Source organism: Tenrec ecaudatus, chromosome 3 (assembly GCF_050624435.1).
Source record: "Tenrec ecaudatus isolate mTenEca1 chromosome 3, mTenEca1.hap1, whole genome shotgun sequence".
Classification (NCBI taxonomy): Eukaryota; Metazoa; Chordata; class Mammalia; order Afrosoricida; family Tenrecidae; genus Tenrec; species Tenrec ecaudatus.
Genome location: NC_134532.1, coordinates 173,856,594 through 173,871,343, shown reverse-complemented (window position 1 = coordinate 173,871,343; position 14,750 = coordinate 173,856,594). Strand labels below are relative to the sequence as shown.

At 43.1% G+C, this 14,750-nt stretch overlaps 1 protein-coding gene across 1 annotated transcript in view; it reads right to left on the bottom strand.

The window, feature by feature from the left end:
* The window catches only part of CORIN (corin, serine peptidase), an 81,244-nt gene that overhangs the window by 25,392 nt on the left and 41,102 nt on the right, over positions 1 to 14,750 (bottom strand). The window contains exons 8-11 of the mRNA XM_075543585.1: positions 11,199 to 11,344; positions 10,367 to 10,474; positions 5,700 to 5,813; positions 2,788 to 2,898 (exon numbers count right to left, since the gene is read on the bottom strand). Of these exons, the coding sequence (XP_075399700.1) occupies positions 2,788 to 2,898; positions 5,700 to 5,813; positions 10,367 to 10,474; positions 11,199 to 11,344 (479 nt within the window). The remainder of the gene's footprint in view (positions 1 to 2,787; positions 2,899 to 5,699; positions 5,814 to 10,366; positions 10,475 to 11,198; positions 11,345 to 14,750) is intronic.

The following is a 14,750-nucleotide window of genomic DNA, read 5'->3' as shown; positions in this document are numbered from 1 at the left end:
AAGCTTGAAGATAAACAAGCGGCCATCTAGCTGATCAGCAACAAAGCCCACAGGTAAGAAGCACACCAGCCTGTGTGATCATGAGGTGTCAATAGGATCAGGTATCAGGCATCAAAGACGCAGAACAAAAAATCATATCATTGTAAATGAGGTGGGTGTGTGGATTGGAGACCCAAAGCCCAACTGTTGGCTATTGGACATCCCATTACAGAAGGGACATGGGGAGGAGATGAGCCAGTCAGGGTGCAGTATAGTACTGATGAAACATACAACTTTCCTCTAGTTCTTTAATGCTTCCTCTCCCTCACTATCATGATCCCAATTCTACCTTACAAATCTGGCTAGACCAAAGCATGTACACTGTGACAGATAAGAGCTGGAAACACAGGAAATCCAGGACAGATAAAACCCTCGAGTAGTTATACCAGAAGGGGAAGGGAAAGGTGGAGGGAGAAAGGGGGAAATGATTACAATGTTCTACGTACAACGCCCTCCTTGAGAGATGGACAACAGAAAAATGCGTGAAGGGAGACCATGGTCAGTGTAAGACATGAAAAAATAATAATGATTTATAAATGATAAAAGGTTCATGAGGGAGGGGGGCGGGAATGAGGAACTGATACCAAGGGCTCAAGTAGAAAGAGAATGTTTTGAGAATGATGATGGCTACAAATGTACTTGACTCGGATGGATAGATGGATGGATGGATGGATGGATGGATGGATGGATGGATGGATGGATGGATTGTAATAAGAGTTGTACAAGCCCCCAATAAAATGATATTTTAAAATTCTTAAAAATACAAAAAGGTTTGTCAGTCAAAATAGAAACTAGGTTATCTGTTTGTTTTGCCTTGCTTGTTTCCACAGTTGAACATTATTCATATTATTTCCTTTCAAAGTTTTTTAATGAATATTTTGGTATATGAGCAAACTCTTATTTTGAAAAGGGCATCCTTTGTTTAATTAGTCACAGAACATTTGTGAAACACACGGACTAATGATTGGACTAGAGGATACGAAGACTGCAAAAGAGACCAGTGAATGGAGTGATTGTTGAATGGGGGACGATGGAATTAATCAAAACTAAGATGACCAACGTGCACCTAGGGAGATGCTGGTGGTTGATACCTTTAAAGCCTCTTCCTCAAAAGAAGTAGACAGTGTAAGCCCCATTTGTATCTGGAGCAAAAGTACGGGGAAGATAGAGGGACCACTTTGCATTCTATTTCAGGAGGTGTAGATGACAAAAGAATGTTAACAAATCATATCATAGTGAATGAGGGGGGGAGTGCGGAGTGGAGACCCAAAGCCCATTTGTAGGCCACTGGACATCCCCTTGCAGAAGGGTCTTGGGGAGGAGATGAGCCAGTCAGGGTGCGACGTAGCAACAATGAAACATACAACCTTCCTCTAGTTCCTAAATGCTTCCTCCTCCCCCACTATCATGATTCCAATTCTACCTTACAAGTCTAGCTAGACCAGAGGATGTACACTGGTACAGATAGGAACTGGAAACACAGAGCGGATGATCCCTTCAGGACCAGTGATGTGAGTGGCGATACTGGGAGGGTGTAGGGAGGGTGGGTTGGAAAGGGGGAACTGATTATAAGGATCTACATGTGACTTCCTCCCTGGAGGACAGACAACAGAAGAGTGGGTGAGAGGACACGTTGGACAGGGCAAGATATGACAAAATCATAGTTTATAAACTATCACGGGGTCATGAGGGAGGGGAGAGTGGGGAGGGAGGGGAAAATGAACAGCTGATGCCAGGGGCTTGGGTGGAGAGCAAATGTTTTGAGAATGATGAGGGCAATGAATATGCAAATGTGCTTTACACAATTGATGTATGTATGGATTATGATAAGAGTTATATGAACCCCTAATAAAATGATTAAAAAAAGAATGTTAACAATGATTGAAGCTAGCTCAAGAATAAAGTGGTTTTCTTTATAAATTCTTCTCCAGCACATAGACCTGTGTAGTGCAAACTGTTAACCAGCTTGACTACTAACCAAAAGGTTCCAGGGTCAGTCTTCCCAGTGGCATCTCGGAAGAAAAGCCTGGCGATCTTTTGCCAAAATATCAGTCATTGAAAACCCTGTGGAACACAGTACTGCTCCAATACACGTGAGTTTGCCATGAGTCAGAATCAACTTGGCATTTTTTTTTAAATTCTAGCAGTGCTATAGGCTATAACAATTTGAATCTACTTTTTTTTAAACATATGGCAACTGCCACCAGTTCCATTCCAACTCATAGTGACCCCATATGTATGTAGCAGCGTAGAACCAACCTCTAGCTCCAATGGCTGTGATGCTGCCATCGTGGTTACTTGTTGGGCTGTGATCCATTAGGTCCCCAGATTGAAGCCACCAGCCACTCTACAGGAGAAAGATGGGGCTTTGTGGTCCCCTATAAAGTTATAGTCTCAAAACCCACAGGGGCAGTTGTACTCTGTCCTGGAGAGTCGCTATGAGTTGATATCAACTCGATGGTGCTGAATTGGTTTGGTTTGGTGATCTTCCAGAAGCAGCTCTCCATCTATTTCTTCTACGGCACCTCTGTGCAGATTCCAGATAAGGAGATAACTTGGGGGACATTTCCAATGAGTGGGAAATAATATATAGAAGTCACTACTGTCAGACTTTATCATAGTAAAGCTAGATGAATGTGCTCAGTAAAATCAGTGAAGTCATTCAGGATGCATTCATGCATTTCTTCATGAGCTCAGGTGGCTGGTGGGCATTCGAATGCATGATGAAAACAGACAGGAGCAGCTTACCGCAGTCCCACTCGTCCGAACTGTCCGAACAGTCTGCCTGACCATCACACCACAGTCTGCGGGACACACAGTCGTGATTGGCACATTCCAGTTCATCACTTTGGCAAAACGCTGGCACAAGGGAGGAGAGGGGAGAAGGCAGAAATCAGTACCATGCCTACCATCATTTGTCAACAGGAGAACATGAGGGAAAGAAAACATGGTCTTGAGACTCCAGATAGGTTATGGAGTCAGAAACCCTGAACTGATCAAATCTCCTTGAACAGATGGCAGTTGATACAAATAGCAAGCATTTCAATAGAACGGTGTCCTGGTGGCATAGCAGGTTATGCTTTGAGCTGCTAATGAATGGCAAGACCACCAGTCACTCAGTGGGAGAACAATGAAGCTTTCTGCTCTGGTAAAGGTTTACAACCTCAGAAACCCACAGGGGCAGTTCTAGTCTTTCCTATAGGGCTGCTATAATTTGAAGTTACTAGATGGCAATGAGTTAGGTTTGTTGGCTTGGGACTATTTTCAAGGGATGAGAATCTCTAGTTCTCATATCATAGCAAGAAAACTACTAATGAAATAAACAACAGAACATTGCTATTGAGTTGACGGTGTCATGAGTTACAGAGAACCGCTCCATAGAGTTTCCTTGGTTGAAATCTTAAGGAAGTGGATCACCAGGCCTTTCTTCCACAGCCCTGTTGGGTAGATTGTAACCACCAACCTTTAGGTTAGTAGGTGAGTGTCAACTGCACTGCTCAGGGACTTTGCAAGTAGAGATTTCTCATTCCCATCCAGGCAATTCTGACTCAAAGTGACACTAGGGGACAGAGCAGAACGAGTTGTTTCCAAGGGTGTCTAAGGTGGTAAATCTTCAGGGAAGCAGAAGGTATCATCCATCTCCCTTGAATCCACTAGGTGGGCTCAAACCACTGACCTGTTGGTTGGCAGCTCAACATATAATCCACAGCACCACCAGGGTTCCCACAGAGCAGTTGATGGATTTGAACCACCAACCTTGCAGTTAGTAGACCAACCTGAATCCACTGGAACAACAGGGTTCCTGAAGATTAGATCAAAGGAAAAGCCAAACTCACTGCCATCAAATCAATTCCAAATGATGGTGATGCTATAAGATAGTGGAGAATTGTCCCTATGGGTTTCCCAGGTTGTATGAAAGTAGACAGCCTTATCTTTCCCTTTAAACCTTCCAGGGGATGTCAAACTGCTGACCTTGTGGTCAGCAATCCAGAGGGTAAACCAGTATGTAAGCCACCTGGGCACAGGGCTGACATCTGTAACAGCATGAGCCGCGCAGTGGCGATCAGACTGACGTCATTGTAGAAAGACAGCAAGCTCTAGTCATAAAAATGCTTAGGTTCTACATTTAATAAAAGCAAAGAATCATCCCTAACTATGATCACTAGAGTCTCAGTATCATGGACCAATTCTCTCTTTAGTTTAAAAAAATGACTATGGAGAACTACCTGGATTGCCTACCCAGCAGTAGTTTCCTTTCCTCCTCTTTTTTGAAAGGAAAATCTGATTTTGTTAGCACACTTAAAAATCACCCCCCAGCTCGAGGGGAGATCACTGGCTAGTTCAAGCTGATCAGGGCATTTTCCTGGCTATAGTCGTATTTTAATCTAGGAGACAACATGTCATCAAAGACCATGATCTTGGCTGAAGGTTTTGTGAGTTGTGTTTGCAAGATGGCCTCTACCCAAATTCTGCTGGCCTGGATGTGTCCCCACCGGAGACCATGGCAGTCTAAACAAACATCTTTTTCTCATTGGTTTTCCCAGATGGGGTGATTGCGCAATGCAGCTGTTTGCTGAATGGTTTCCTAGATGCCAGCTCTGCTGATGCCCCAGATTGGTTAATCTGACTGAATCCCTTTGTGGTGTGCCAAACCCGAGGACAAAGTTCTAGTTCGGTGTTTCCCACAGGGGACAATACCACCCTGGGGCACTGGAGCGATCCAGGGGGAAACTACAAAAGCAGATGCTACACTTTATCCTGGATTAAGGGAGATGCTGAGTAATTTTTCCCCCCTGAGAAGTGGGCAGTGGGCCAAATCAGCTTGGGAAACAATATTTTAGATCTTTCCTAGTGGATGTGATTGAGAAAGTATGGTGCGCCTGATATAGCGATGGGCAGACCTCTTACGACCCTGTGGAGTCAGCAAGACACCTAGGACAACTAAAGCAGCATTAGAAAAAACCTGAAGAGCCCACCCTGCTCCTGTTATTTTTATCTAGCAATGTAAGACATTTGTATATGCATTATTATAAAAGGCAATGTCTCTGTTGCTTAAACCAGCACAAAGTAGGTTTTCTATTTCTTGAAGCTAAAACACCGAAAGGAATCAAATAACACTATGTTCCAGTTCTAAAAGCAAATGCCATTCTCTCAGTAAATCTAGAGAAGACAGAAAAGCATAAGAAAGTTAACATTCCTCTCTCCGGAGATCCTACTGATAACCCTTTTTATTATGACTATCTGATCTTTCCCTGTATGTAAATATAAGTACTTTATAAACTCTGGAGCACAGCACATAGAATACTTCCTAGTTACTTCTTTTTGAACTAGTAACATATCATGAACTCACAAGAAATTACTTCTCTAATTTTTAGTGTTTGCAAATCATCTCATTTTATGGTTGCCTGATGAATATATTCTGTATTGGGGTGTTTTAAACTTATTCCATGTTATAAATAATACTATTACAATATCATGTATAAACGTATCCCCAGGTACTCTCAGTTTTACAGCATTTATTCTTACAAGTGTATGTTCTGGTCAAAAGGTAGAGCGCATCCAAAGCTACAACATTCACATCCATAGCTTGTATCCAAAGCGAGAGGTAATTTGTGTTTGAAATTAAAATGTCATGTTGACAGATTCACGCCAGCACTTACAACAGTTTTTCTCGTCCAGGCTATCGGGGCAGTCTGGGAACCCATCACATATCACGGAGTGCTTCAAACACTGTTTATTGGACGGACATTCCCAAAGACCTCTCTCTGTGCAGCCTGGAGACAGACGAAAAGGTTGTTTGTGGAAGATGTGGAGGGGAAGTAATGATTAATTGGGTCAAACAATGTAGACAGATTACAGCAGAAAAGCGTGATTTTTCATTTTTATTTAGGAGTTTTGACTCCATTAAGCCATGAATAACATAATGTTGAAAGTAGAAATACTCAATCATCTCTGTGCTGCGATACAAATGGACCAGCTGCCCTTAGAGAAAATCAGAAGTGACATATTAGAAATGGAAAGGTGACCACACAAGCACTTACCACTTTCACTGTTCCTGCAACTTTCTAAGTTGATTTGCCAGCAGAAAATACTTCCCTATAAAATGATGTTATGCTTTTCAGGAAATATGCCAGAATCTAGTGAACTAAATGCAGATTCTTAAAATGTAATTGCAGTCGTCAGACAGGGAAGCCTCCTACAAGGGGGGCTGCGAGTCATTCTTGAAAAACTAAAATTCAAATGTGGTGGGATTTTTCCACAAACCTTTTGCAGTCCCCTCCTTACATGTTCAGTTAAAAGCGACACTCTTTCCGTCTTACACGACAGGCTTACCAGCCAGCCATGGACCCACTGCTTTCCAGAAGTCATAGATCTAATATAAGGTGAGGTGCCGCATCAATCCATGTGAGAAATGAACGTAATTTCACAAGAGCCAGGCAAGGCTGAACGTAGACTGCTAGAAAAGAGGATCATGTTTGGTAAAATAGATGATCAGTGGAAATGAGGGAATCCTTCAAGGAGACGGAAATTAGCACAACAGCTGCCCAATCACTTCATGGTCATTGAATCCATGAAGCAGTGCTTTGCTCTGTTACACATAACAAACCCAAACCAAATCCACCACCAACCAGTGGACTCCAACTGCTAGCCCCCCTGTAGGACAGAGGAGAACTGTCCCTGCGGGCTTCTGACCTTTCTCCTGGGGAATTCCTGGTGGCTTCAAAGTGCTGACCTCGTACTTAGCTAACTGCCTAACTGAAAGTCAGAACCGCTGACTGGCAACTAATCAGTTGACATTTGAACTGTAATTTGCCTATCAAGCAATTGTGATAAACTTCATAAATGCCATGTTATTCACACACAGGGCATCACATATGTTTGTTAAAACACTCTAATCGTCTGATGCAGCCCAGCCACTTCACTCAGGGCCACCACCTTCACGTAGACTGGCAGGCGTGTGAGGGTAGAGATCAATGAATGGCACCCTTCTTTGGCTCCCTGTCACCCCCTGCCTAGGACAACGTCTAGCACTCAGCAGGCTCTCAACACACACCTATTTTAAATGGAGTTTTATTTCATGTAAGGGACTAGAAGTCTCCCATTGCCAGGAAAAGATAATTTAGTTTAATGGCAAGGACATAGAAAGTAGTGCTCAAATAAGGAGTTTCTATTTTTAAAATGTTACTGACCATCTGACTGACTGCAGAAAATTCAGAGAAATCTCGAAAATAATTGACTCAGGTTTCTTGGAAGCCATCACAAGAAAAACTTTTTATTATTGCTTTATTTTATGGTAAAGCTACCAAATTGAGTCAAGATTTTTTTTTTTCACTATGACATAAAATGGAACTTTGAGTTTTTAAAAGCATTTTAAAAAACAGAGTCAAAGTATTTCGCTAATTGTGCATCTAGGTGATCTTGGATCCAAGAGCCGAGAACATCGACTGCAGGGGCTCCTGGGAATATGGCCGAAGTGCAGTGTTCTCCCAACACTGAGCAGCACAGCCTTTCTCGGCAATGGGCTATACTGCCCCCTGGAGGGCACTGCAATGAATTATGGACTCCCAAACTGAACACTGTGATTGCCCTGGGCCAGTGAGTCACGTTCACACTCTGAAAAGGTAGCAGTTAGCCAAGTAAGTTTAATTATGATTGAGTTTTCCACTTGCTGGAGATATCGACATGGATCACCTCTGACAACAACAGACGCTCTTGAGTCCCAGGAGGTGTGAGGGAGAGTCTGATGTCTTCCCCGAGGGTGACAATGAGCCATTCACACTCAAAACTCTGCAGCTCCCCCAGCTCCCCCAGGTGACACAGCCCGAGTTCAAATCTAGGTGAGGTTTGGAGCTAACGTTCAAATCCAGGTGTCTGGCTTTAAAATCATGTCCATATTCCCCCTTGCATACTCTCACTTTACAGAGAAGCCTTGGTTAGCCCTGAGCTGCTGACCACAGGCCAAGCAATTCGAAACCATCCGCTGCCCCTCAGGAGAGAAATGAGACTGTCTACTCCCAAGAAGATTTAATATCTAGGAAACCCAAAAGTGCAGTTCCAGCCTGTCCTAAAGGGCTTCTCATAGTCGGGATTGACCCAATAGCAGTGAGTTTTGAGAACTGTGAGTTGGGGGGCATTGATCTTAACTTCCCAAAGCTTTAGTTCCTCACTTAAAAAATAGTGCTCCTCTGACCTAAATTGCAATGTTGTTATAAAAATTAAAACTAGCCAAGTGAAATGTGGATATGTAGTGATTAAGAATGTTATCTCTTACCCTTATAATTACACTTAGTGGGGATGCAGTTTAGTAGGCTTTATGCCCCAGGTGACATATATAATTATAAATTATATATAAATTATATATATATAATTTCTTTCCTCCTCTCCAGATTAAGCAGCACAGTTTGTGGAGGGAAGAGCAACCTGGAGCCGGGTAATACCTTGGATTGTAATGATCACTTCCCCACGGACTCTGAGAAATAAGCACATCTTGCCATTTGGCAGAAGTTGGGCCATGGAGGGCAATGAGGTGCAGGCAGCTAAGTGCATTGAAGAGTATAACAGACAGAATCAATTAGAAAGCTTGGATGAAACCCAGCGTTGCTGAACTGGTATTTGCATTACCAAGTGATATGCTTATTCACGAGGAAAGAGAAGCAGGCACACGGAGAAAGGAGGCGAGTGGGAAGTGGATGATGTGACTTCCTTATTTGACTTTAAATATAATGCCCACCATCACCGGGGCAAAGGTCATCCCCATTCAAATTGCATCAATTCATGCCAATGGGGAAATGAACGCTAATTTTCTATTATTAGTTGCTTTAGAGATCTTAACAGGAATTTTCTCACAAATTATTTGGAGCAATTGATTTAACTCCAAACATATGAGTGCCTTTAATAATTTAAGTGTGTGCTAAGGATTAAACAATGTAGTCTCTCATTCCCATTGTACTTTTAACTGTGTAATTAAAATACTAGCAGAAGTCATTACTTAATTAGAAATGTAACCTAAATTCATATAAGGGCTTTGAATTTCTTTTTTGTAGGGATGTGGGGGGGCGGGGAGAACAAAAAACCTCTGGCCTTTTATTAGTAGTCAGGACATTTAAAAAAAACAAGAACGCTTTGATATCCTCAAATACTTAGTCCCCTTTAATCCATCAAGGCCCAGTGTCTCCGATAGCGTATCATGTAAACTCTTGGAACCATGCAGCCTGGCTCCTTGGAAACTGCATCCCAGAATCATCATAAACCATCAAAGTCACAGCTTAGTGAACAAATCCCATCGTTTCTCAATGAATCACTTGTCCAGGGGATATTCAATAAGTTCTGACTGATATCGTCACCTAAAGGCCACAGATAAGCAAACAACAGTGTCTTCTATGGATCTCAAAACACTGTATGTTCCTTCCTAACCCAATGATCCCGGTCGTCCGGCCATCATTCTGACGACACTCACTGCCCGGCACATACGCGGGCTCCTGTTTGCAGGAGCTGATAGAGTTGCACTTGATTGCTCTTGACATTGTGTCTAGACCAAAAGGGCAACGTCTACCACAGAAAAGTCTGTGCAAGGCACTATTTCATATCTCAAAGGCCAAGAGGATGAAATCATATTTTGATGGATTATTTTATGGGCTTCCATGTCAAAAATGTATACATTTTAAAAGTAGAACAAGCTAACACAGTCATAACCAAAGGGGCTGTTAGGAGCTCTTCCATCATTTTGCTCAATTCCAAAATGTTTAGAGAAGAACATTGTCCATTTTTAATTCCCTGCCTCTTCCTGAGGTTTCAAGTATAAAGGATTGCGGGGGGGGGGGGGGGAATGGGAATCAAAGCCACTTAAATTACCAGTGGCATTTCTGACCTTTCCATTGGTGATTGTGAAAACGCCAGGGAGAGTTTTATTCTTTGCCAACAAAGGTGAAATCAGAGAGGGCATGGAAATGAATCCTGAGGAAACTGGGACATGGAAGCTTTGAGAACTTGGTGCTGATGCAATAGCATGGGAAGCATATGGACAGACACTGAATATCATATTCTATTTTAAGACAGGAGATCGGGGATTGTAGAATTAATAAGAATGAACATAATCCCTGACACTGGTGAAGCCTTTCTCCTTGAGCCCTTTGCAAACAGATCATCCATCGGGGTGCTGCCGGGAAAACTCAATAGCGTTAACTGACAAACAACGCCTATCAACTCCATCTCTCTAAGGTAGATCATTTAAGTAGGAACATCAGCATCCAATCCTAGTCACTACCAACAACCATTTAAAACCAGGGAGCAGTGCGCATGCACGCGAACCGCCCTCTGCTGTACCTACCACAATTCTCTTCGTCGCTGTCGTCATCGCAGTCAGCGTCGCCATCACATCTTCTGGATGCCGACACACAGCGTCCGGAGCGACACTTGAAGTGACTCGGCGAGCACTCTGTGAAAACCGCATGTCATACGGGCCACGTTACTCTCGAAACCCGGACATAACTAATCCATCTAGTTACGCAGGGAATGTTGTCCAGAAACCATTGCTAAACCTAAGGTGGGTCCTCCCCAAAGCTGAAGCAACCCAAGTTTATTTCTTCGGTCTGATCGTCAGTTCCCTTCTTCATCTTTGGCATCAACTCTTGTGATCAACTGTTTAGGGTATGCATCCTTCCCGGTAATGAACCGTCTTTCCAAATGGATAACCTGACTAGACAAGCCTGAACTATCCCTCTGAGTCAACGCTTCTGACTACCCAACGATTCTCATGATGTCAAAAACTACATCTCTGTTTGAGTCTTTCCATTCGGTGAGAGGCTCCACATCTCTCCCCCATGAGCCTGTGCCGCTCAGATCCCTGAATATTTTGCACGTGGAGAAACCAAAGCTTAATGTTCATCCATTGCCTTCACGCCCCCGAGATTAATGGACTTTGGGTGTTAAATATGCTTAAAATGAGAAATAGCTGGACCATTAATCTCATCTTTGCCATTCCTTTATAAAGTGTTGGAAATGTCTAAGCAATGAGCTCCATTTCTTCACTGTAATCAGTTCATAAGATCACTCTTGTCTGCAACCGGATTTTCAACTAGAGAAGGGGGCAGGGGGGAAGCGAGACTTCAAAAGGTAGCGGACACGTTCCTTCATGTTAGGTAGTTCATATTAAAACGAACCTTCCACGTCTTCATCAGGCATCAGGCAGGTGTGGTTGTCAGAATTCTCCTCTGGAAACTGACTGCAATCCGTGTCTTCAGGCCACTGCAAACCCACGATGCCCAGCACAGGCTCGCAGCGTTCTTTGCAGTGTTCACAGAGAGCTCTGGGGAGGGAGGGAGGCAAAATATGAGATGCAGAAGAGGATGCGTCTGCGAGGCATGCTAGTGATGGACGGAGGGAGGGCTTCATTCCGTGTACTTGTGGGTCTCTGGGTGTGTATGTGCTTCCAGACACATAGAAAAAGAGACATGCACAGGCATGTAATTGTCATTTGAGAAACCAAAACATGCAACATCTCTTCAAAAAGAGTTCTTTAAAGGGACATAATTTCACTATAAGAAACTTCACTGTAAGGATACAGAGAAAGAAGTTTGCACAGCACAATTTGTTTTCCTATACTTTGCCTTCTTCATTCTCTCTGGTCTTCCCAGCAGACAGTTCTGTAGCCCATTTGTTACAAGCAAGGAAGACCCTCAGTCACCAAGGGTCAAGGCAACCCCTTCCTCCTGAGGGATGACCCCTCTGGCCGCCAGCCTTGCTAGTGTGCCTCCCTGGCTTACCTATGACCCAGTTCTCCCTTCTTTACCTTAGCCTACTAGTCCTGTAGAACTCAGTGCTTCTCCCAAACTCGTCTGTCCTGGGCTCCAGTGGGTTAAAATGAAGCATAGAGTATTTATTATTTTTTAAGTGAAAATATACTATGTAGGCTGTTTTCGGGTGTGATGTCTCATTGGTACCCAGAATGAATTGAGGTATCAGTGTATCGCACCAAATATTTTATTATCTATGAGGCCAAAGAAATGGTTTTGCCTCAATAAATCACAACAAAACTACTTAAATAATTTGTTGTTGTTAATGTCCTAATGGAATCTGGCGTGGTGCTTACGTATTGGGCTGATAAGCGCGGGGTTAGTGTTTGAAAGCACCAGTCTCTCTTCAGGGGAGGAGGCTCTCTGCTCCGGTGGAGTTACAGTCCTGGAAACCCACAGGGCCATTTCTACTCTGTCCTATAGGGTCACCATGAGTCAAAACTGACCCGATGGCAACAAGTTCGGTTTGACTTATAGTGACCCCCTCTGGGTTTCTGAGACTGTAACTGTTGATAAGTGTAGAAAGTCCAGTCTTTCTCCCACAGAGCTGCTAGTGGTTTTGAACTGTTGACCATGCCGATCGCAGCCCAACCCCTAACCATTATACCAGCAGTCATAGGTATTGAGATGATGAGACAGCACAACCACCCTAACATCTATAGCATATTTAAGGGCTTACTGGAGTTCCAGGTGATATAAAGCACTAATGTGCTCAGCTACCAACTAAAAGATTAGTATTTCAAGAGGCTCCTCAGAAGAAAGACCTAGTGACCTATTTCTCAAAAATCAGCCATGGAAAACCCTCCCCCAACACAAACAGAGTCACCATGAATCATCATTGACTCAAGGAGAACTGGTTGTGGGCTTAGGGGATGAGGATCAGAGTATCAGGGGGCACCAAAGTCAACTGGCAAAACCCTGCTCACAAGACAAGACTCTACACCCTAATTTGATGAGCGAGTGGCAACTGAGGTCTTGAAAGTTCACTAGCTGCCATGGAAGGTGAAACGATTGGTCCCTCACCATCCAGCAGAAAGAAGAGTGATGGAAATAAGAATAAATATCTGAATAAATAAAAGCCATATGGAAACAATTAGCCCAATGAACCATGCAAACATCAGTCTCCACAACCCTGAGACAAGGAGAACTAGACGGTGCCCAGCTACCACTATGAGCTGCTCAGAGAAGGACCACAAGAAATGACTCTAGAAAGACTGGGGGGAAAATGTGGAAGAGAATGCAAACTCACAGAAGAAACCGGGCGTATTGATTGGATAGAGCCCAGGGCCTATGGTCCTTCCTTTTCAGGTCTGGAACAGAACCCCCTCCACAGTAGAATAATCAAATATGTAAGATCAAAAGGACAGTATTTACCCAGGAGAACAGAGGTTTGGAGAAGGAGGAGGCGTGGCCACAGGAAACTCAGAGAGGACGTGTGGTAAGTGATGGTACAGCGAGGTGATAGCATGGAGGAGTGGAATCAGAATCAGAGTGGGTAGGAGTTGTTGAATGTAAAATTGTAATCTGCTCTGTAAACCTTCACCTAATCCACAATGCAGTTTAAAAAACACCACAAAGGGGAAGTGCAGAGTGGAGACCCAAGGCCCAAGTGTCGGCCAATGGAGATCCCCTCATAGAGGGGTTTAGGAGAGGAGATGGGTCAGTCAGGGTGCGAGGTAGTACCGATGAAGAACACAGCTTTCCCCCAGATCCTGGATGCTTCCTCCCCCCAACTACCATGATCCGAATTCTACCTTGCAGGGCTGGATAGGGCAGAGGTTGTACACTGGTACATATGAGGGCTAAAGGCACAGGGAATCCAGGGTGGATGATACCTTCAGGACCAAGGGTGTGAGGGGCGATGCTGGGAGAGTGGAGGGTGAGTGGGTTGGAAAGTGGCAAATGATTACAAGGATCCACATGTGACCTCCTCCCTGGGAGAGGGACGGCAGAGAATGGGGGGAAGGGAGACTCCGGATAGGGCAAGATATGACAAAATAACGATGTATAAATTACCAAGGGCACATAAGGGAGGGGGGAGCGGGGAGGGGGAAAAAAAAGAGGATCTGATGCAAAGGGCTTAAGTGGAGAGCAAATGCTTTGAGAATGATTGGGGCAGGGAATGTATGGATGTGCTTTATACAATTGATGTATGTATATGTATGGATTGTGATAAGAATTGTATGAGTCCCTAATAAAATGTATAAAAAGAAAAGAGGGGAGAAAAAAAAGAAAATGATTAGGGCAAAGAAGGTACAGATGTGCTTTATACAATTGATGTATGTATATGTATGGACTGTGATAAGAGTTGTATGAGCCCCTAATAAAATGTTTTAAAAAAATGAAAATGATGATGGTAACAAATGTCCAAATGTGCTTGACACAATGGATGCATGTATGGATTGTGATAAGAGCTGTATGAGCCCCCAATAAAATGATTTTTTTTAAAACACCACAAAAGGGCATGTGGTTGGTTTTGAAGGCACAATCATGCTAGATATTTTTCTTCCAGACTCATAACTTGAAAGATAACTTTTATGATTAGTAAACAGACTTGGCAAATGTAACCACCTATGACTTCATGACTTGCTCACATATTATTCTTGCCATAATATATTTGTCTTACAAATATAAAATATAAACTTCAAATCAGTAGACACTAGCGGTAAAAATAAAAATGAGTGTGTAAGCCAGAGACACTGAGCTAAAGTATCTTAAAGAAGTCCACCAACATATTGATTGAATAGTATTTCAGGATCAGAATCATCAAAGGCATTTTAATATGAAAGGTAAGCCCCCAAATTCTAAATTATTTCTGGATATACAAATTTATTCCAGGGACTACTGTATTAAGAAAACATGTTAAATGGGAGAGGCAAGTCAAAAGAATTTCACTTTTAAATGAAGTATAAAAATCAA